The 21,427-nt window shown below is 39.0% G+C and overlaps 1 protein-coding gene across 7 annotated transcripts in view; it reads left to right on the forward strand.

The window, feature by feature from the left end:
* LOC116463091 (laforin) overlaps positions 1-21,427 on the forward strand; it is a 358,522-nt gene that overhangs the window by 96,378 nt on the left and 240,717 nt on the right. The window contains exon 4 of one of the 7 annotated variants that reach the window (XM_032146055.3): positions 695-4,435. The exons of 5 other annotated variants lie outside the window; for them this stretch is intronic. In XM_032146055.3, coding sequence (XP_032001946.1) covers positions 695-972 — 278 coding nt within the window. In that variant the 3' untranslated portion in view covers positions 973-4,435. Of the gene's footprint in view, positions 1-694; positions 4,436-21,427 lie in introns of those variants that run through there. One more of the 7 variants, XM_032146056.2, reaches the window with a different exon arrangement.

Consider the following 21,427-nt stretch of genomic DNA (forward strand, 5'->3'; position numbering starts at 1 on the left):
AAGATATTTGAATAATCTAATCATCAAAATGGTGACCTTGAAATAAACCCCAAATTATATAATTATATAATTTCCTGAAAACATAAAAATTAAATCAGTTTTAGTATTCATTGTATCTCGAGGGAATAAATGAACAATTGGTTATCCCATCTGTATCGAATAATGTTAGCCATTCCATTGAACAAATGAAAATGAGCATATGTTGAATGAACAGATTGATTCCTTTAACTATTATGGGCCACTTCTGCGTTTTACATTTAGCTGGAAGATACTTTTGGATTTACTGAAATTCAGGTGGCCAGACCTGACAACTATTTTTTTTTTTGAATGCTCTAAAATTCTGACCAGTCTCTGCAAAAACTTTTCATGTGAAAGTGCATTCTGATGACAGGCGATAGGTCACTTTTCTTTGGAGGGATATTTGCATGGATGGCGAAGTCACCCAAAGGAGCAGCAATACCCAGGGAAGGATTAGAGAGAGCCTCTGGCCTCTGGAATGCTCTTGCCACTTTACTATTATCAGGTTGTGAAATGATCTCACGTTTTCCTTCACAATGCAGGAGGAAGAAAGCAAACTCTCATCCCTGCCTGGCCCTGTGCAGCCCTGTGATTTCAGGCTGTGCTGGAGGAGATCTCAGTGGCGGTATCTGGTGGTTTAGTTATTCACATGTGTGCTGTGCTTTCCCCACCGCAGGCCGAGTGCAGATGCTGCCCCAGGCGGTGTGCCTGCTGCATGCGCTGCTGGAGAAGGGACACATCGTGTACGTGCACTGCAACGCTGGGGTGGGCCGCTCCACCGCGGCTGTCTGCGGCTGGCTCCAGTATGTGATGGGCTGGAACCTGAGGAAGGTGCAGTATTTCCTCATGGCCAAGAGGCCGGCTGTCTACATTGATGAAGAGGCCTTGGCCCGGGCACAAGAAGATTTTTTCCAGAAATTTGGGAAGGTTCGTTCTTCTGTGTGTAGCCTGTAGCTGGTCAGCCGGCTTCTGCCCCCTCCTGATTTCCTTAAGGAGCCTGGGATGATGTTGGTCAAATGACCTAGAAACAAGGATTCTACCTGAACTGAAAGGACTGTGTGACCTCCCCCAAGCCAACCACTTTCACCTGGGATGACTTTCGGCTATGCTTTGTTTTGGGGCTGTATTTTTGAAATACTGTACAAGATGGCTGTGACTCACACATGAGAAGAAGCACGAAGCAGTTAGGCTGCACATCAGACAGAAGGGTAATGCCTGCAGATCCTGCTGCCTACAGGCGGACGAGGCCTTTGCTTTACAGCACTACATGTGTTGCACGATGGATCCATGACAGCACTTTCCTGTTGCACTGAAACTCTTGGCCATGCAGAGGAAAAGATATGGAGCTATGTAGATTTCATCACTAGTGTGTGTGCGTGAGCTGGTCAGTTTCCAAAGGAGGAAATAAGGTTAGAAGCCTGAACCGTTACAAAAGAAGGGCTCACTGTGGTCAAAAAATGATGGCTTTTAGGACTTGTTTTTTATCCTGCCTCACAGTTGTTAAAGTTTGTTCCAAGGCATCACCTTCTCTACCCAACAACCCTGTGTAACAACTAAAGTAGAATTATCTCTCATTTGTTGTTGTTCTTCCTCAAAACTGCCAAACAAAGCAAAAAATACCCTTGTTTTTTATAGTTGAGACGTCAAGAAGTTAAATTGAGGCTTAATGAGCATAGGTAGCCTGCCCAAGGTCTCATGACCAGTCAAGGGCAAGCTGGAGTTAATAATCTATATTTATTTGACTCAGCGCTGTTTTCCTCACAACTTGTTTTCCCAGCATCATGTAGTGCATTCAGTTTTGTTTTTCTGAGGGTATGGTCAATATGCCTGCAGGAGTTTCTGTAGCGAGACAGAGAATAGTGTTCTGATCAGTTGCCAAAGAATCTAGGAAAATAGTTGTGTTTTGTGCAAGCTAATTTAAAAACATGATGGGCTGTTTTAGACCAGAGTGGAAATTCATGAGAGGAACTCTACTACCAAAAGAGCCCAAACGACCAAATCCATGGATAATTGCTTCACAGCCTTGGCCATCCTGGCTCAGCCCTCAATTTAGTATAATATGCAGTTCCTGTGCCTCCAGACTATGCAGCTCATCACCCTAGATTCTACAGGAAATACGGAGATGAACAACTTTGCCTTCAAAAATGTGCTGCCTAGAAACAGACCTGCATTCAACCAACCGTAATGCAGGATTGGACCATGAGTGATATGCTAAAATAGAGGAAAGAGAAGTGTTTTTTTAATTGAGAGCCTCTATATCCAAGGTGACTTATAATCATATCCAGTTTAATCTTCACAATATCCAATGAAGAAGGTCTCATTATCTCCATGATAAAGATGGGGAAACTAAGGTCAGAGGGGTTAAATCAACTGTCTGTTGTCACATGATGAATAAATAGATGAAGTGAGATACAAAGCTAGGTTTGATTCAAAGCCCTTACTTTCCTAATTAAACTATGATGCGTATTTATTTTTCTGCACCTTCCTTTCTTCCACAAACACATATTGATAGACGCAAGAGACTCTTATTTAGAAGGCGTGGGGGACAAGAAGGATACAAGCTAAGTTTCAGTGGAGCTCAGAGGACGGGAAGATATAACTGTGGCACTTAGGGGAGATGACATTTGCTTTGGGCAGAGGCAGCTGGCCAGGACACATTTCCCCTATAATTTTACAAAGTTAAATTTATAAGCTAGCATTAAGTAAAGTGAAGTCCAGCTCCCTTGCTAAAAATAACTAGAGGTAATAATTGGTATTCAGGTAACTCATTTACAGTCATAATGTGTTGTGAAAATTTAATCTTAAAAATTTAATTTTTAAACTATGTGGGTCTGTGAATTTCTTTAATGTCTAAGAAATCCAGCTTCATAATTTCCATGATACAAAGATCTTTTTTCAGGTGGATTTTTACCTTTGTTCCTTTTGCTCTGATAGACAAAATCAGTTTAGGACTATTAAAGAATGTTTTGGAATAAACTGTCTTTTCCTCAATGAATGGGATGTCTAATGTATTTCAAAATCACCCAAAACTTTTGGTAAATAAAAGCATTTAAAAAGACCTTTCTGTACAGGATTTTTAAAATGTTATCAGCTTAGTCTGAAATCTAGAAGGACAAATTGTGTTTCCTTATTTGTAAAGGGGGCAATCCACTGAGCTAAATTTTTTTTTTCTTGTCATCCTTCCTCTTTCAATTAACCGATCAAAACTGGCAGTTACATGATACAGGAAGTCAAAGGTGAGGGACCACAGAGAAGTGAGGATGAAAACTTAGAGTGTGTCTGAGAAAATCAAAGCAGATATTATGCCATTAGCTGCTTGTCACCGGTGTTTAATAAAACTTTTCAATCACGGGTTTCTCAAAGGCAATCATAAGATCTCATTCATGGTGAAGGAAAGTCCGAATGAGGTTGTTTTCTTTCAGACTTGAAACATTATCCCTCTATCATTCTGCTTGCCAGCATTAGGAAAAATGTAAAACACAACACAAAACACTCTCTTTTGACCATCATTAAGGTGTGGTAAAAACCACTTGGCTTGGTGTAAGAAATAATGATGAAAAATGTGGTTAAGACTTTGGAAATGATAAGAAAGTAATGAAAGGAGAGATTTGAAAGTGAGTTAGGAAACAGGAAATGAAATGGAACTTGCCACACATGAAAAATCACTGAAGAGCTAAACGCAGAATCAGTTGGATCAGAAGTTAAAGCTGAAAGTATCTTTAGAAATAATCTCATTTAATGCTTTTATTTTACAGAGGAGCAAACAGACCTAGAGACATCAAATGACTTTTTCCTATTGCAAAGAGTTGTAACTGGGACCAAAGGTAAAGGATAAGTCAGGAAGAAAGGTTCAGAGATTTGTTGTGATATTGAGATGTCATAGGAGAATTAATGGGAATGAGAGCAGACAGTATTGTTAGTGGGTAAGAAGTGGTGCAAGGATTAATAAAAATTGGAGTAAGAGGAAGAAAAATGGCTAAAATGAGAAAAGCAAAGACCAGTGTCTTTTCCAAAAGAAGAAAAGGCAGGTGTTTTCTGTGGGGGTGAGAGTGAGAAGGTGTGACTATAGAAGCAGAGGGGGAGATTCAAGGTTATGTGCCTGGGAAAGAGATGTGCTGTGTCCACTTATTTGTCTGTGGGACTAGATCGCAGTAGGAAAAGGGAGCAGCTAGATGTAACGTGCTGGCATAGGTGTGCCGTCACTGAGTACCTGCTAGAAAAAGAAGAAAATTGATAGAATATGAGACTGAGAATAAAGGGGAAAGGATTGATGACACTACCCTCATTATAGCAATAATGACAATAATAAGAAAGAGGAAGAACAACCGTAACAACAACTCTGTTCTTTGCTTCTCTAAGTCGTTGTTCTGAAAGTCTTCCCTGATTCCATTAATGGAAATACGCTTGCAGCTGCTCAGGACCCAAACCTCAGCGTTATCCTTGACTCCTCTCTTTATTTCAAATGTCACATTCAAATCATCCAGAAATTCTGTTAAAGCATCTATAGCATCTGTGTTTTTCCTCCTTTGCTGAACAACCCTGGTCAGAGCCAATGTGATCCCAAGACTAGATTTCAGAAATGGTCTTCTACCTGGTCTCCCTGTTCCTGGCCTTCCCTTCCAGCCCCTTCCTCTATCAAACCTACTCTCACATAGTGATCAGGGTGCTTTGATAAAAATGTAACTCAGGTCATGTCACTCCTGTGTTTAAAAGCTCCAATGACTTCTCACGTCACTCAAGGTAAAAGTCAAAGCCCTTTGAGGTCCTGTACAATCTGGTCACCTGTTACGTCCTGACCACATCTCCTACTTACTGCCTTCCACCTCTCTCACTCTGCTCTAGCCATACTGGCCCTCTTGCTGTTCTTTGACTATTCCAGGCAGGCTCTGGCCTCAGGGCACTTGCTCCTGCTGTTCTCCTTACCTGGAATGCTGCTACTCCAGGTATGCACATGACTCACTCTTCTCCCTCCTTCAGTGATACCTCCCTGGACTACTCTATAAAAGATGGCCTGATCCAATCTCAGCCTTCCCAATCCACAGTCTCTGCTTTATTTTTCTTCATAAAACTTATTAATGGCCTACACATTACATAAGTTACTTATTTTATTTTCTGTATGCTGTCACTGCAATGTAAGCTTCACTGCATTATAAAGGCAGAAATTTATATCTGTTTTGCTTGGTGATGTACCTAGAGTGCCTATAACAGAGCCTGACATAGTTAAATGAGTGAAGGACAAGAATAGCTAATAACCATTGAGAGCATACAATGTTATAGATATTGTCTAAGTGCTTCACATCTATCAGCCTACCTTATCATTCCAAAAATGCTAGGGGATATTATCCCTATTTTACAGGTAAGGAAACTAAAGGATAGAGAGAAGGTGAACTTATTCTGAGGCAAGTAAAGATAGTTTTACTTCTGATTTGGTGGAATAAGCTCTTAATGAACCACCCATTATAATCTCTGTTCACATTACATCTGTTTGCTAGGGCAGCCATAATAATGTACCACAGACTAGGAGGCTTAAGGAACAGAAATTTTTTACGTGGCATGGATCTGGACTGTAGAAGTTGGAGATGAAAGGGTGAGCAGCGCCGGTTCCTCCTGAGGGCTGCAAGGGAGTATCTGTTCCATGCCACTGTTCTAGCTTCTGGTGGTTTGCCAGCAACCTTTGACGTTTCTTGGTTTGTAGAAGCATCACCTTGTTCTCTGCCTTCATCTTCACATGGTGTTCTCCCTGTATGGGAGTCTGTGTCTAAATTTCCCATTTCTGCAAGGATGGCAGCCACGTTGAATTGGGCCCACCCGACTCTAATATGGCCTCTTCTTGACTAATTACATCTGTGATCACCTGATTTCTGAATAAGGTCACATTCTGAAGTAATGGAGGTTATCACTTCAACATTTGAATTTGCGAGAAGCACAAATCAATGGACAACACTACAGGAAACAACTACCTGAAGACTATAGGGAGTGAAAGAAACCAGGCAGATTGGAGGGGAGTGGAAATGTGAAAAAAGGGACCAGATTGGGTTGAGTTTCCCATTTACAGGCTTAGCTTGTAAAAGAGAACTACTGAAAGAGTAGTCAGAGACAGACAGAAAATTGGGGCCATTCAAATAAAAGACAGGATGAATTCCTGTACTGTTATTATATCAGGCATTATAGTAATATTACTAAAGGACATATTTAAATAATATAAAAATGAAAATGATTGCTGTCCTCAAAAATCACTCCAAAATAGGTTAAGACTTAAGCATGAGACCTGAAACAGTAGAACTCCTAGAAGAAAACATAGTGGAAAAACTTCTTGACATTGGTCTCAGCTATGATTTTTTTAGATTTGACACTGAAAGCACAGGCAACAAAAGCAAAAATAAGCAAGTGGAAGTGCATCAAACTAAAAGGTTTCTGCACAGTAACAGAGACAAGAAAAATGAAAAGGCAACCTACACAATGGAATATTTGCAAACCATAATATGTCTGATAAGGAGTTAATATCCAAATCCATAAGGAACCCAAACACCTCACAAGCAAAAGAACAAATAACTCAATCTAAAAATGGGCACAGGACCTGAAAAGACATTTCTCCAGAGAAGACATACAAATGGCTAAGAGGTGTATGAAAAGGTGCTCAGCATCATTAATCATTAGGGAAATGCTGTTTAAAACCACAATGAGGTATCAACCTCACACCTGTTAGGATGTAAAAAAAAAAAAAAAAAAAAAAAGCAAGAGATAGTAATTGTTGGCAAGGGTGTGTGGAGAAAAGGGAATCCTTGCACAGTCTTGGTGAGAATGTGAATCAGTACAGCCGTTATGGAAAACAATATGGAGTTTTGTAAAAAATTAAACCTATAACTTCCATTTAATTCAGCAGTCTCACTTCTGGGTATATATCCAAAGTAAATAAAATCAGTATCTTGAAGAAATTTCTGCACTTCCATGTTCATTGCAGCATTATATGTGATAGTCAAGTATGGTAACTAAGTGTCCAATGACAGATGAATGAATAAAGAAGATGTGGTGGATATATAAACAGTGGAATATTATTCAGCCTTAAACAGAAGGAAATCTCATCATTTGCAACAACAGTGTTAAAACTTGAGGACGTTATGCTAAGTAAAATAAGCCAGGCACAGAAAGACAAATACTTCATAATCTCATTTATATGTGGAATCTTAAAAAAAAAGCTAAATTCATGTAACAGTGAATAAAATGGTAGTTACCAGGGGCTGAGAAGTTGGAGGAAAGAGGAGATGTTGGTCAAATGGTACAAACCTTTAGTTTTAAGATGAATAAGTCCTGGAGACCTAATTAATTACAACATGATGATGACAATTAATAATAATGTATTGTATACTTGAAATTTGCTAAGAACACAGTAGATCACAAGTGTCCTCACCATAAAAAAGGGAGTTATATGAGATAATGGATATGTTAATTAGCCTGATTGTGGTAATCATTTCCCAATGTATGTATAATTGTACACCCTAAATAATACAATCTTTGTTTAACAGTTGTACCTCAATAAGGCTGAAAAAAATTGCTGTTATTTAAAAACTGAACAATATACAATTACTATTAAATGAACTAGTATGGCACCAGAATGGTGTGGATTATAAAGGAGAAAATTAGCAGAAACTAGACAGTGAAAGAATGGAGAGCTGGACCTTGAACAGAACAGGTCATTGTCGTTACCATACCTGTCAAGACTTTATCAATTCCTAGTGAGAGAAAACTCAGAATTCACTGAATAGAATTTACTGTTTGCTGTATATAAATGGTTAAAAGTGGAATTATATATTTTTATTTGATAGAAATACTTATCGCTGCCTTCTTAATATTAAATGACTAATCTAAAGATGGAAATAAGGTCTAAACCAGTGGTCTGCAACCCCTGTGGCTCAGTTCCTAACAGGCCACAGTAGTGGTCCATGGCCTGTTTGGAACTGGGCCACACAGCAAGAAGCGAGTGGCAGGTCAGTGAGCTTTACTGCCTGAGCTCTGCCTCTTGTCAGATCAGCAGTGGCATCAGATTGTCAGTGGATTGTGAACTGTATTGTGAACTGCACATGCGAGGGTCTAGGTTGCACGTTCCTTATGAGAATCTATCTAATGCACGATGATCTGAGGTGGAACAGTGTCATCCCAAAACCATACTCCCCTTGCCTCCCTGTGCATGGAAAAAATGTCTTTCACAAAACTGATCCCTGGTTCCAAAAAGGTTGGGGACCACTGGTCTAAACAACTTCAGAGATTTTACACCCATAGTGGATAAACAAAATGAGTATCCCTCATTCTTTATAGACTGGTGTTTGAACGATGCCAATTACTGCTCAGCACCTCACATGTTTCAGGGGCTTAAGCCATGTTTATATATTATGATTTCTGATAATATTTGAACCTGTTTGCATTTGTTCATTCTTTTAATTTCAAAAATGTTTTTACATTTTCTATGTGTCTTTTCTTGCTTTTTATTTTTTATAATTATATCTTCCACCTTACAACAAAGAACTTTAACACTGACTTATGTTCACTGGTATTTATACTTCCTTCATGTTGACATGATTACAACTATAATTATGAGTTGTTTTAGATATACTTCCTCTTTTTCTTTTTGTGTTCTTAAATTTTTTTTTTTTAAATTGTGAGGAAGGCAAAAAAGAAATGTTGGTGCGGACATAATCTTTATTGCCAGACAGACCTATGATTACCACTTCACCCCATTTCTAGCTTTCTTAACTATCCTAGATTCCATCACTACTGAGAATTTAAGCCCAGTTACTCTCAAGGTTCTGGTGAGCTTATGAGTGCCCAGCTCTCCTGCAGTACTGCATCCCCTCATAAGGTATTCTGAGTCACATCTTCCTTTGCTTTCCATCAGCTCACTTCCAAAATCATTCTATCATGCTGAGCTATCTTATCTGCTAGTAATCCTTCTTAACTGCCTCTTCATTGTTGCAGGTGAATTTCTGTCTTCAGATTTTATATTGTAATTTCCATTCAAATGTCAGGAGGAGTAGTGTGTTTGCCAGTTTAAACCAGAATTTTCTCAATCATCGTCTATAGTAATGACATCCAAATCTCAATCCCCATTCCACTGCTTCCTTCTGAGTACAAGGCTTATATATCAATTTGTTTCAAAACATCTTTCAGAATACTTCCCAAACTCAATATTCTCCAATTTTTTTTTGCCAGACCTCTCATACTTTCTCTGTTGAGCAGACACTGGCAACATCTTCCCCTAATTTCCCAAGTTAGAAACTTGAATGCCATCTTTGCCATCTCTCCTCCATTTACCATTTGACAAATTACTTTCATTATGCTTCCTAAGTATCTCTTAAATATAACTACTCCCCTCTGTCCACTCTGACCTGGATTGTTAAAGCTTCCTGGCTTATCTTCCTCTTGTAGTCCTTACCCATTTAAAGATCATTCTTGACACTGCTGCCTGAGAGACCTTTCTACTTCAAATATACTACTGTCTCTTTCTTGCTCAGTATTCCTCAATGGCTCCTCATTGTTCTCAGAAAAAAGTAAAACATCCTTAATGTGACATTGTATTAGTCTTTTCTCATGCTGCTAATGAAGACATACCTAAGACTGGGTAATTTATAAAGGAAAGAGGTTTAATTGACTCACAGTTTAGCATGGCCTGGGAGGCCTAAGAAAACTTACGATCGTCGCAGAAGGAGAAGCAAACACGACCTTCTTCACATAGCAGCAGGAAGGAGAAGTGCTGAGAAAAAGGGGGAAAAGCCTCGTATCAAACCATCAGATCTCATGAGAACTCACTATCATGAGAACAACATGAGGATGACCACTGCCATGATTAAATTACCTCCCAATGGGTTTGTCCCATGACACGTGGGGATTATGGGAACTACAATTCAAGATGAGATGTGGGTGGGAACACAACCAAACCGTATCAAACATATGAGGATCTTTATGACTTGTACTGTGTCTTTCTCTCCAATCTCTGTTGTCATTCTTATAACCATCTCCCAAAAGTGCTTGTTAGCCACAGTGAATTGCTTAAAGGTTCAACGATCTTTTGCACCCTTGGGGTTTTGCACATATTTTTTCCTCTGCCTGGAATCCTCTTCCCTCCTATCTATATCTGGCGAGCATCAACTCATCCTTTGGGTCTTTGAAGACACCCTCTCTGAGGCATCTTCATGAGTCCTCAAGGGTGCTTCTTCCAGGCATTTTCATAGAACCCTTCTTAACGTGCTGTACTATAACATGAGCTGTAACATCATTAGGTAGGAACTGTAAACGGTGCTTGGCAAACAGGCTTTGGCACATTCTATGACAGTTAAGCCAAGTACTCTTTGGATTCTGTGTTCAGATCTAATGTGTATTTTATTATGTTTTTAATTAAAAAATTTTTTTTGAGACAGGATCTTGCTTTGTCACCCAGGCTGGAGTACAGTGGTGTGATAACAGCTCATTGCAGCCTCTACCCTGGGCTCAAGTGAGCCTCCACCTTCCTGGGCTCAAGTGAGCCTCCCACCTCAGCTTCCTGAGTATCTGGGACTACAGGTGTTTGCCATCATACTAGGCTAATTTTTTAAAGTTTGTTCTAAAGATGGGGGTCTCACTGTGTCACCCAGGCTGGTCTCAAACTCCTGGATTAAGCGACACTCCTGCCTTGGCCTCCCAAAGCGTTGGCATTACAGGCATGAGCCACAGCACCAGGCCAGATCTAATGTATATTTCAATCTAAGAGAAATGTGAAGAAAATATTAAATGAGAACTTGTTTCATGTAAGTTAATGAATGGGGTAATTTATTCAATGAAAGTACTATCAATATCTTCATTTTGTGCCTTATTTTGTTTTAAGCATTTTAATAATGATTTCTCTTTCTATATAATACTAGTATTTAGTTATATTAAGGCAGAGTAACATCCTATAAAATATTGTGTTTTTAGCCTATCCTCTTTGTATTAGTCTGTTTTCATGCTGCTGATAAAGACATAATCGAGACTCAGTTATTTACACAGGAAGAAGGGATTTAATGGACTTACAGTTCCATGTGGCTGGGAAGGCCACACAATCATGCTGGAAGGTGAATGGCACATCTCATATAGTAGCAGACAAGAGAAGAAGAAAACTTGTGCAGGGAAACTCCCCTTTTTAAAACCATCAGATCTTGTGAGACTTATTCACTATCATGAGGACAGCACAGAAAAGACCTGCCCCCATGATTCAGTTACCTCCTATTGGGTTCCTTCTACAACATGTGGCAATTCAAGATGAGATTTGGGTAGGGACACAGCCAAACCATATCATTCCACCCTGACCCCTCCCAAATCTCACATCCTTATATTTCAAAACCAATCATGCCCTCCCAGCAGTCCCCCAAAGTCTCAACTCATTTCAGCATTAAGTCAAAAGTCCACAGTCTGAAGTCTCATCTGACACCAGGCAAGTTCCTTCCACCTATGAGCCTGTAAAATCAAAAGCAAGTTACTTCCTAGATACAATGGGGGTACAGGCATTGGGTAAATACAGTCATTCCAAATAGGAGACATTGGCCAAATCAAAGGGGCTACAGGCCCCATGCAAGTTCGATATCCAGTGGGACAGTCAAATCTTAGAATTCCAAAATGATCTCCTTTGACTCCATGTCTCATGTCCAGGTCACGCTGATGCAAGAGGTGGGTTCCCATGGCCTTGGGCAGCTCCATCCCTGTGGCTTTGCAGGGTATAGCCCCCCTGCTGGCTGCTTTCATGGGCTGACATTGAGTGTCTGTAGCTTTTCCAGGCACACAGTGCAAGCTGTCAGTGGATCTACCATTCTGGGATCCGGAGGATGGTGGCCCTCTTCTCACAGCTCCACTAGGCGGTGCCCCAGTAGGGACTCTGAGTAGGTGCTCTGACCCTACATTTCCCTTCCTCGCTGCCGTAGCAGAGGTTCTCCATGAGAGCCCTGACCCTGCTGCACACCTCTGCCTGGACATCCAGGCATTTCCATGCATCTTCTTAAGTCTAGGCAGAGGTTCCCAAACCCCTATTCTTGACTTCTGTGCATTGGCAGGCTCAACACCATGTGGAAGCTGCCAAGGCTTGAGGCTTGCTCCCTCTGAAGCCATGGCCTGAGCTCTATGTTGGCCCCTTTCAGCCATGGCTGGGACAGCTGGGATGCAGGACACCACGTTTCTAGGCTGCACACAGAATGGGGATCCTGGGCCTGGCCCATGAAACCACTCTTTCGTCCTAGGCCTCTGGGCCTGTGATGGGAGGGGCTGCAGTGAAGACCTGACATGCCCAGAAGACATTTTCCCCATTGTCTTGGGGATTCACATTTGGTTCCTCATTACTTATGCAAATTTCTGCAGCCGGCCTAAATTTCTCCTTAGAAAATGGGGTTTTCTTTTATATTGCTTTGTCAGGCTGCAAATTTTCCAAACTTTTATGCTTTGTTTCCCTTTTAAAACTGAATGCCTTTAACAGCACCCTAGTCATATCTTGAATGCTTTGCTTCTTAGAAATTTCTTCTGGCAGATACCCTAAATCATCTCTGTCAAGTTCAAAGTTCCATAAATCTCTGGGGAGGGGCAAATGCTACCAATCTCTTTGCTAAAACATAGCAAGAGTCACCTTTACTCCAGATCCCAACAAGTTCCTCATCTCCATGTGAGACCACCTCAGCTTGGATTTCATTGTTGGTATCACTATCAGAATTTTGATCAAAGCCATTCAACAAGTCTCTACGAAGTTCCAAACTTCCTACATTTTCCTGTCTTCTTCTGAGCCCTCCAAACTCTTCCAACCCGTGCCTGTTACCCAGTTCCAAAGTTGCTTCCTCATTTTCGGGTATTTACAGCAGCACCCCACTCTACTGGTACCAATTTACTGTATTAGTCTGTTTTCATGCTGTTAATAAAGACATACCCGAGACTGAGTAATTTATACAGGAAAAAGGGTTTTAATGGACTTACAGTTCCATGTGGCTGGGAAGGCCTCACAATCATGGTGGAAGGTGAAGGGCATGTCTCACATGACAGCAGACAAGAGAAGAGGGTTTATGGAGGGAAAATCCCCTTTTTAAAACCATCAGATCTTGTGAGACTTATTCACTATCATGAGAACAGCACAGGAAAGATCTGCCCCCATGATTCAGTTACCTCCCACCAGGTTCCTCCCACAGCACGTAGGAATTCAAGATGATATTTGGGTGGGGACACAGCCAAACCATATCATGCTTGCTGAAAATTGCATGTGTTCAACCCTGTTTTGGCTTACCATCATGGGCTAATACCGATGGCCATAAAAAATAATAGCCCTATGAAAGACATTGCTTGCTGCGTGTACTAAGTACACAGGGATGCCTTGTTTGACTGTGCTTCCCTTTATTGTGCTTCACAGATACTGTGTTTTTCTATAAACTAAAGGTTTGTGGCAACCATGCCTCAATAAAATCCACTGGAGACATTTTTCTAACAGCATGTACTCACTTTGTGTCTCTACACTTTTGGAATTCTCACAATATTTCAAATTTCATTATTATTCTGTCTACTGTGGTGATTTGTGATCTGTGATGTTTGATGTTGGTATTGTAATTGCTTTGGGGTGCCATGAACTGTGCCCGTATAAGACAGAAAACTTAACTGATAGATGTTGTGCAGTTGTGACTGCCCCACTGACTTGCCATTCCCTCATCTCCCACTCCTTAGACCTCCCTATTCCTTAAGACACAACAATCTTGAAATTAAGCTGGTTAATAACTCTGCAATACCCTCTAAGTGCTCAAGTGAAATGAAGAGTTGCACGTCTCTTACTTTAAATCAAAAGCTAGAAATGATTAAGCTTAGTGAGGAAGACATTTTGAAAGCCGAGGTCAGCTGAAAACTAGGCCTTTTGTGCTAAACAGCCAAGTTGGAAGTGCAAAGAAAAAGTTCTTGAAGGAAATTAAAAGTGCTACTCCAGCAAATACACAAATATAGTAAGAAAGCAAAACAGTCTTACTACTAACATGGGGAAAGTTTTAGTGGTCTAGATGGATCAAACCAGCCACAACACTTTCTCTTAAGCCAAAGCCTAATCCAGAGCAAAGCCCTAACTCTCTTCAATTTTATGATGGCTGAGAAAGGCGAGGAGGTTGGAGAAGAAGTTTGAAGCTAGCAGAGGTTGGTTGATGAGGTTTAAAGAAATAAGTTGTCTCAATAAAATAAAAGTACAAGGTGAAGCAGCAAGTGCTGATACAGCAGCTGCAGCAAGTTATCCAGACAACCTAGCTAAGATCATTGGTGAAGGCAGGTACACTAAACAACAGATTTTCAATGTAAACAAAACAGGCTTCTATTAGAAGAAGATGCCATCTAAGACTTTCATAGCTAAAGAGGAGATGTCAATGCCTGGCTTCAAATCTTTAAAGGACAGTTTGCCTCTCTTGTCAGGTGCTACTGTCGCTGGTGACTTTAAGTTGAAGCCAGATGCTCGTTAACCATTATGAAGACCCTAAGGCCCTTAAGAATTATGCTAAATCTCATCTGCCTGTGCTCTATAAATAAAACAACAAAGCTTGGAGGACAGTACATCTCTTTACAATATGGTTTACTGAATATATTAAAACCAGTGTTGAGACCTACTGCTCAGAAAAAAGGTCTCTTTCCAAATACGAATGCTTATTGACAAGGTACCTGCTCACTCAAAGGTTTTGATAACTATGTCCAGGGAGATTTATGTTGTTTTTATGCCTGCCAACACAACATTCATTCTTTAATCCATGGATTAATGAGTAATTTTGACTTTTAAGTCTTACTATTTAGGGAATATTTCAAAAAGCTGTAACTTCCATAGTGACTCCTCTTGATGGATCTAGGCAAAGAAAATTGAAAATCTTCTTGAAAGGATTCATCATCCTAGATGCCATTAAGAACATTTATGATTCATGGGTGGAGGTAAAAATGTCAGCAAAAGGAGTTTGGTAGAAGCTGATTTCAACCATTATGAATGACTCTGAGGGATTCAAGACTTCAGTAAAGGAAGTAACTGCAGATGTGCTAGATAACGGCGAGAGAACTGGAATCAGTAGTGGAGCCTGAAGATGTGACTGAATTGCTGCGATATCATGATAAAACTTCAACAGACGAGAAGTTGCTTTTTATGAATGAGCAAATAAAGTGGTTCCTGCGATGTTAACAACTAGTGGAGATGCTGTGAACATTGTGGAAATGACAACACATGATTTAGAATACTGAATAACCTTAATTCATAAATAATGGCAGGGTTTGAGAGGATTAACTCCAATTTTGAGTTAAGTTCTGCTGTGGGTAAAATGTGATCAAACAGCATCACGTGCTACAAAGAAATCTTTCATGATAGGAAGAGTCAATGGATATGGCAAACTTCATTGTTGTCTTATTTTATGAAATTGCCACAGTCAGCCCAACATTCAGCAGCTACCATCCTGATCAGTCAGCAGGTGCTACCCTGATCAGTCGGTGCCATCAACATTGAGGCAAGATCCTCCTCCAGCAAAAGATTATGACTTGCTGAAGCTCAGATGGTTATTAGCATTTTAGCAATAAAGTATTTTTAATTAAGGTATATATATGTATAATATTGTACTCTTAATAGACAGCAATAGAATATAAACGTAGCTTTTATAAGCATTGGGAAATGAAAAAAATTATGTGACTTGTTTTATTGTGCTACTGACTTTATTGCAGTGGTCTGGAACCAAATCTGCAATATCTCTGAGGTTTGCCTGTGTTGTTGATTGTATTACATTTCACAGTATTCTCCCAGTGAATGACCTCATGAAAGAAATTGTTTTCTGGCCAAAGAATAAAGCATAATTGTTATTCTTGAGCAATAGAAAAGATAATTTGTGTTACCATGAGGCTTACAAGTAATTATTTTCTTCTTCTCACCAGCAACTAAGATTATGAGTGCATGTTTTTTGAACAAACTTTACTCCTTTCTCTGCTTTCTATTTCTACCCATTTTACCCATTTATTTTATCTGTCTTACTTATTTTAAATTAAATTTTCATCCTGAAATACTGTTTGATCCATTATAAAATGCCATATCTTTAAAAACAGAGATACAAATAAATACGCAAATAAAATAGTTCTCATGTTATAGCACTTGCTTAATATAGAAGCTGACATTCATGAATACTAGTAATGTAAATGTCAAAAAATGATGAAATGTCATGAAATATACATGTTGCAGGGTAAAATTCTATCCTTTGGAAATTAAAGATACTCTAAAAATAGAATTGCCTTTTATTCTTCACCAAATATGCACAAATATTGGAGGATTGTCTCACATCTGTAAAATGTCCCCATGCCTATATGTTGACTTGATTGGTAGATCCTTTTCATCATTAAACAAGAATAGAGTTCAAGCCATCAACATGGTTTCCCTGCATCTAAAACTTTACAGATGGAGAAGTATTTTTTCTTCTTCTTCTTAGTAATTCAACAACTTGGCTAATTATACTGTCTTTATAATTTAGTATCAATGGAGTAAATAACCAGATGTGACCACCTGTTCTTCTTCCTATATTCTGTTGAACATATAAACAGCTGCAGTTCTCAGAAGTAATAAATAAAACTTACAACTAAAAGATTAAGCAAACTTAGTGACCTGTTACATTTGTCTAAATAGTGGGTTTCTCTCTTCCAGAGAAAATTGTAGACAATGTATTGTTATTACATTGACAATATTTCCTTTGGAAGTTAACAACTGTTAATTTTTTTCTATTTATAGTATATCACTTTCTCCAAAGGTAATAAAATTTGTTGGCCCATTACTTAAAATATTTCTATTCCTATAAACACAGGAAATTTTTGAATATTATTAATCTATTAAGCTGATGATTGGAAAATGGAGATGGCTCTCTTCGGAAGGTATTTGATCATTATATATGAAACCAACTAGGCAAAGGAGTCTTGTATATAATTACTGGCTAGCAGGAATCGAAGTTGTCTAAATAAAATGTTTTATTATCTAGATATGTAAATAGTTCTGAATATTCATGCAAAATAATAAGTGATATAAAACAGACTAAATCTCTTTGCAAGGTGATTTTAAAGTGTCCATAAGCAAACATCTTAATTTGAAACATTTGCCAATTTTTTTTCTAGGAATTACTTTCATAAAGATACTTGTCAGTACAGAATATATTTTATCTCTTGGTGGTCTATTTTTTCATATACACTTTAATTATTGATTTTAATGACAGAAAGAGGATACATAAATTAAATCTAAATTTTAGTCATGAGTTAATTTTCCTGTGGCTCATTATAGAACTGTTATCAAATGTTGCAAAATTAAAAAAGGAAGCAAACTGGTTTAGTAGTAGTTCAAATGAAAATAATTTAGGACATTTAAATGAGCTAGCCATTTTCTGTTGCTTCCAGAAAGGCTAACAAAATGATGGGTTGATTCCTTACACACAAAAGGATACAGTGAGTGCTCAGGTCCTGATCATCAAAAGTAAAGTGCAAGACTTTTGCTCTGACCACTATTCAATTGAAAGATTACATTAAGTTCTACTCAACAAGTCTGAAGAAGGATATCAATATTTACAAATTAGACAGTGTTCCAAAAAGGATTTCTGATTTCTTCAGAAATGTAGATGGAGAAAACAAGACCTAGAAATCTTTTTGTACTAGTAATTTCACATTTTGAACAATTGTAGAAATGCTTACTACCTTCCAGCTTTTGTGCAGAACTTTCACTCACTGAGTACTCACAACGACTTTGTTAAGTGGATGTAATTGTGGAAATATATAGAAAGTAGCTTAGGATGACTAGCATGGAGAAGAGAAGGCTATGCAAGGAAATGAGAGTCTTTCAATATTTGAAGGACTGCTATATAAATAAGGCAATTACTTTGCACTTTTTGCTTTAGAGGGCAGAAGTAAGATTCATGGTTAGGAGTTTTAGAGCGGTAGCTTTTGACTTCTTTTAAGAAGGAACTTTCTAAACAGAGTTGGAAAATTGTTAAATAGATTGCCTTGTGAGATAAGGAGCTTCCTGCCACTAAAGGATTTCAAAGCCGAAATTGAAAACTCTTTCCAAATTTTCTTTTTTTTTTTTTGAGACGGAGTCTTGCTCTGTCGCACAGGCTGGAGTGCAGTGGCACGATCTCGGCTCACTGCAACCTCTGCCTCCCGGTTTTAAGCAATACTATGCCTCAGCCTCCTAAGTAGCAGGGATTACAGGCATGTGCCACCAGGCCCCACTAATTTTTGTATTTTTAGTAGAGACAGGGTTTCACCATCTTGGCCAGGCTGGTCTTGAACTCCTGACCTCATGATCCAACTGCCTCGGCCTCCCAAAGTGCTGGGATTATAGGCGTGAGCCACTGCACCCGGCCCAAAAATGTTTGTTTTTTTTTTTTTTTTTTTTGGGTTCACGCCATTCTCCTGCCTCAGCCTCTCCGAGTAGCTGGGACTACAGGCGCACGCCACCACGCCCGGCTAATTTTTTTTTTTTTTTGTATTTTTAGTAGAGACGGGGTTTCACCGTGGTCTTGATCTCCTGATCTCGTGATCCGCCCGCCTCGGCCTCCCAAAGTGCTGGGATTACAAGCGTGAGCCACCGCGCCCGGCCCCAAAAATGTTTTTAAAAGGATTGATAAATGGATGAAAGATTTCATCATATAAATTCCAAGGTCCCTTCCAAAGTAACTATCAGTTTCCAATTGTTGATTTATGTCAATTCCCAGTTTCCTATTTTTCCTTAAAGGACGCCAAAGAACAAGAGGAGAGTCCAAAAGTCCTACCACACTCAAAGAGAAAATTGAATGTTCAGTTGGCTTTTGCACTTTCCTAAGAAAAGACAGAGTTAAAAAATGTAAAGCTGAACAAGCTGTAACCCTTCTGTAGCTATTCAGGGATTCACATTATGTGTGTAGAAAACACTGGAATAACTTGTCTGAAGTCAAATGGAATGAGCCATGGATAGCTTCTCTAATAAGAACTTCAGAAGAGAAAGGCAGCCATAGCTTGCAGGAGAGAATAAGCCATCTTTCCCACAAGAATCAGCTCCTAAAATAATTAGAGTTTATGTAACTGTCTTGATTAGGTATAAATTGTGATCTTCCCATGTACCTTCCATGTGAAATTTTTACTCACAATTCTTTGTGAACACGTTAAAGTTTAAAACAAGCCTGACAAAAATCTTATCTGATGGTAGTAAAACAAATTTAAATTTTGTTAAATTTTTAAAGTTTTGTTCATTCCTGGACCCAGTTCCAAGTTTATTGGCGGCTGACTTAATTCTATTGGCTATGTTAGATTAGGTATATTCACTGGTCAAGTTCTGCTGTCCTATTTATTTTAACTTTGAGCTCAGCATAGAGTCCGATCAAATTAATTGACTTAGAGCACTATGTAAGGCAAGTGTATTAGACATGCCAGGATTTTACTATTTCCTTACTCTTCTGACTAAAATACCATCACCTCCCCTCCCACTGGAAGAACTTCCTTCTTTTTACTGTTTCAAAGGACAACAACTGCTTGCTAAGATGATGTCTTAGCCAAATACATTAAAGACAAGCATTCTTGTGACTATGATCACGTTTCTCAAGTAAACAATTTCCTGACTAGTTTTCTATTTTCCCTGCTGTTTAACTTCTTCTCTTTGATATAATTTGTTGCCTATTTGGTTAAGGCAATTCAATATTTGGGTTACTTAGATATCTGTTGTCTGTCCTGAAGTAGAGGTACTTAGCTTATTATGGGAGCTGGCTCTTAGATGCTCACTCTGAGAGTAGCTCTTTTTATTTTGCCTTTTTCTCCATGGCATGCTTGCATTGCTGTTCCTTCAGCACAGTGTATGGCTCTTTGCAAATACAGCAATCTTAATCCAGGACTCCCAAACAGCTCTTCTTTTGCAATGTCTGTTGTTTAAAAATGGGTTGAACTGACTGTGATTTTTTTCTTTAGTACCACAGAAAAGAGAATATTGACTAAGGATGAAATAGGAACATTTCTTCTCATTTACCGAGATCTTGAACTGTTTATGAGGTGGTATGGGTGAAACAAATGAAAGGGATTACAAAGAAATTTTTCATATGATGAAGTACAGAGAGCAAAAGTCATTCCACAAAATAACATTAAGGGGGAATTAATGAAATAGTTTTTAACGTTTAATTCTGATACTGTTTTCTGGTTTTGGAAGGTGTATGTGTCTGTGCATGCATGCTTGTGCCTGAAACTGCAGATCGTAATGACCCCTATAAACACTACACTTTTTTCCTATACATCCTATACATACTTATGATAAAGTTTAATTTCTAAGTTAGGCACAGCAAGAGATTAACGATAACCACAAGGAGAAATTAACAATAACTAATAATAAAATAGAACAATTATAACAGTATACTGTAATAAAAGTTATGTGAATGTGGTCTCTCTCTCTCAAAATCTCTTTTTGTATGGGAAATTGTATGTAGTATTTTGGGACCATAGATGATTAAAACAACAGAAGGAGACATCACAGCTAAAGAACTACTGCTGTATTCAGAAACAACAGCCTGAGGGGCAATTGTCAGTGACAGTGTTAAGGACAGGAGAGAAACAGCAAGGCACTAACATGGTAAGCGTTGGCCTCACATGGTAACAAGAACTTTGAAGTATAAATGTAATTTTCCTTTTACCTGCTCACTCTCTGGATTTTTAGTACCCTGAATACAGGACAGATGAGGATGGCAATTCCATGGCAGTGGGAGATGCAAAGAACAGTAACATATCTCTTTTCCATGTCCTCTGCTCTTCCCCACTGTTGATCAGAGCAGTGGTATCATCATCAGTCTCCTGTTTCAAGCCACAGGCTAGTGTTATTTTTACCTCTTCTGCATTACTTCTTTATTCTGTACATGCACTTTATTGTGAAACCAAATTTCATTTTTGTTTCATCTTTTCCCCTCATACCTCTCCCACTTTCCCCAGACTCCTTGACTTCACCTGCCTTCCAATTTCCACTGTCATCCTGTGGTTGGCATTGTTTTCTTCACCTATCCTTTTGCCCCTTAAAGTTCTTCCTAAAATGCTTTTTCTCATCTGCCCTCAAAGCTTTGCAGTGACTTGTTGCTGATTATGTTCTCCAGAATGCAAAGAGTCACATACTGTACAGCAGAGCCTGATGGAGCAAGCCTAGAACTAAATTTTCTTGGTTTCTATTCTTTGATTCATGAGTCTTTGACCATGTTAGACAAATTTGTCCCAAGCTCCCATGATACGGTCATTTGAGTCCAAATGCCAAACCTTTAGGAAAACAGCCTCATGAGCCTTAATTATATATTTTTTCTCTTTCAAACTGTAAAAAGGTAAACTGAGGTTTAAAACTTTAAGGAGGTTATTTGAGTAAGCAGTGATTCATGAATTAGGCAGCTTTAAACCAGGAGTGGTTTGCAGGCTCAACTGAGGTAGC

This window comes from Hylobates moloch, unplaced genomic scaffold (assembly GCF_009828535.3).
Source record: "Hylobates moloch isolate HMO894 unplaced genomic scaffold, HMol_V3 SCAFFOLD_27, whole genome shotgun sequence".
In the NCBI taxonomy this organism is placed as follows: domain Eukaryota; kingdom Metazoa; phylum Chordata; class Mammalia; order Primates; family Hylobatidae; genus Hylobates; species Hylobates moloch.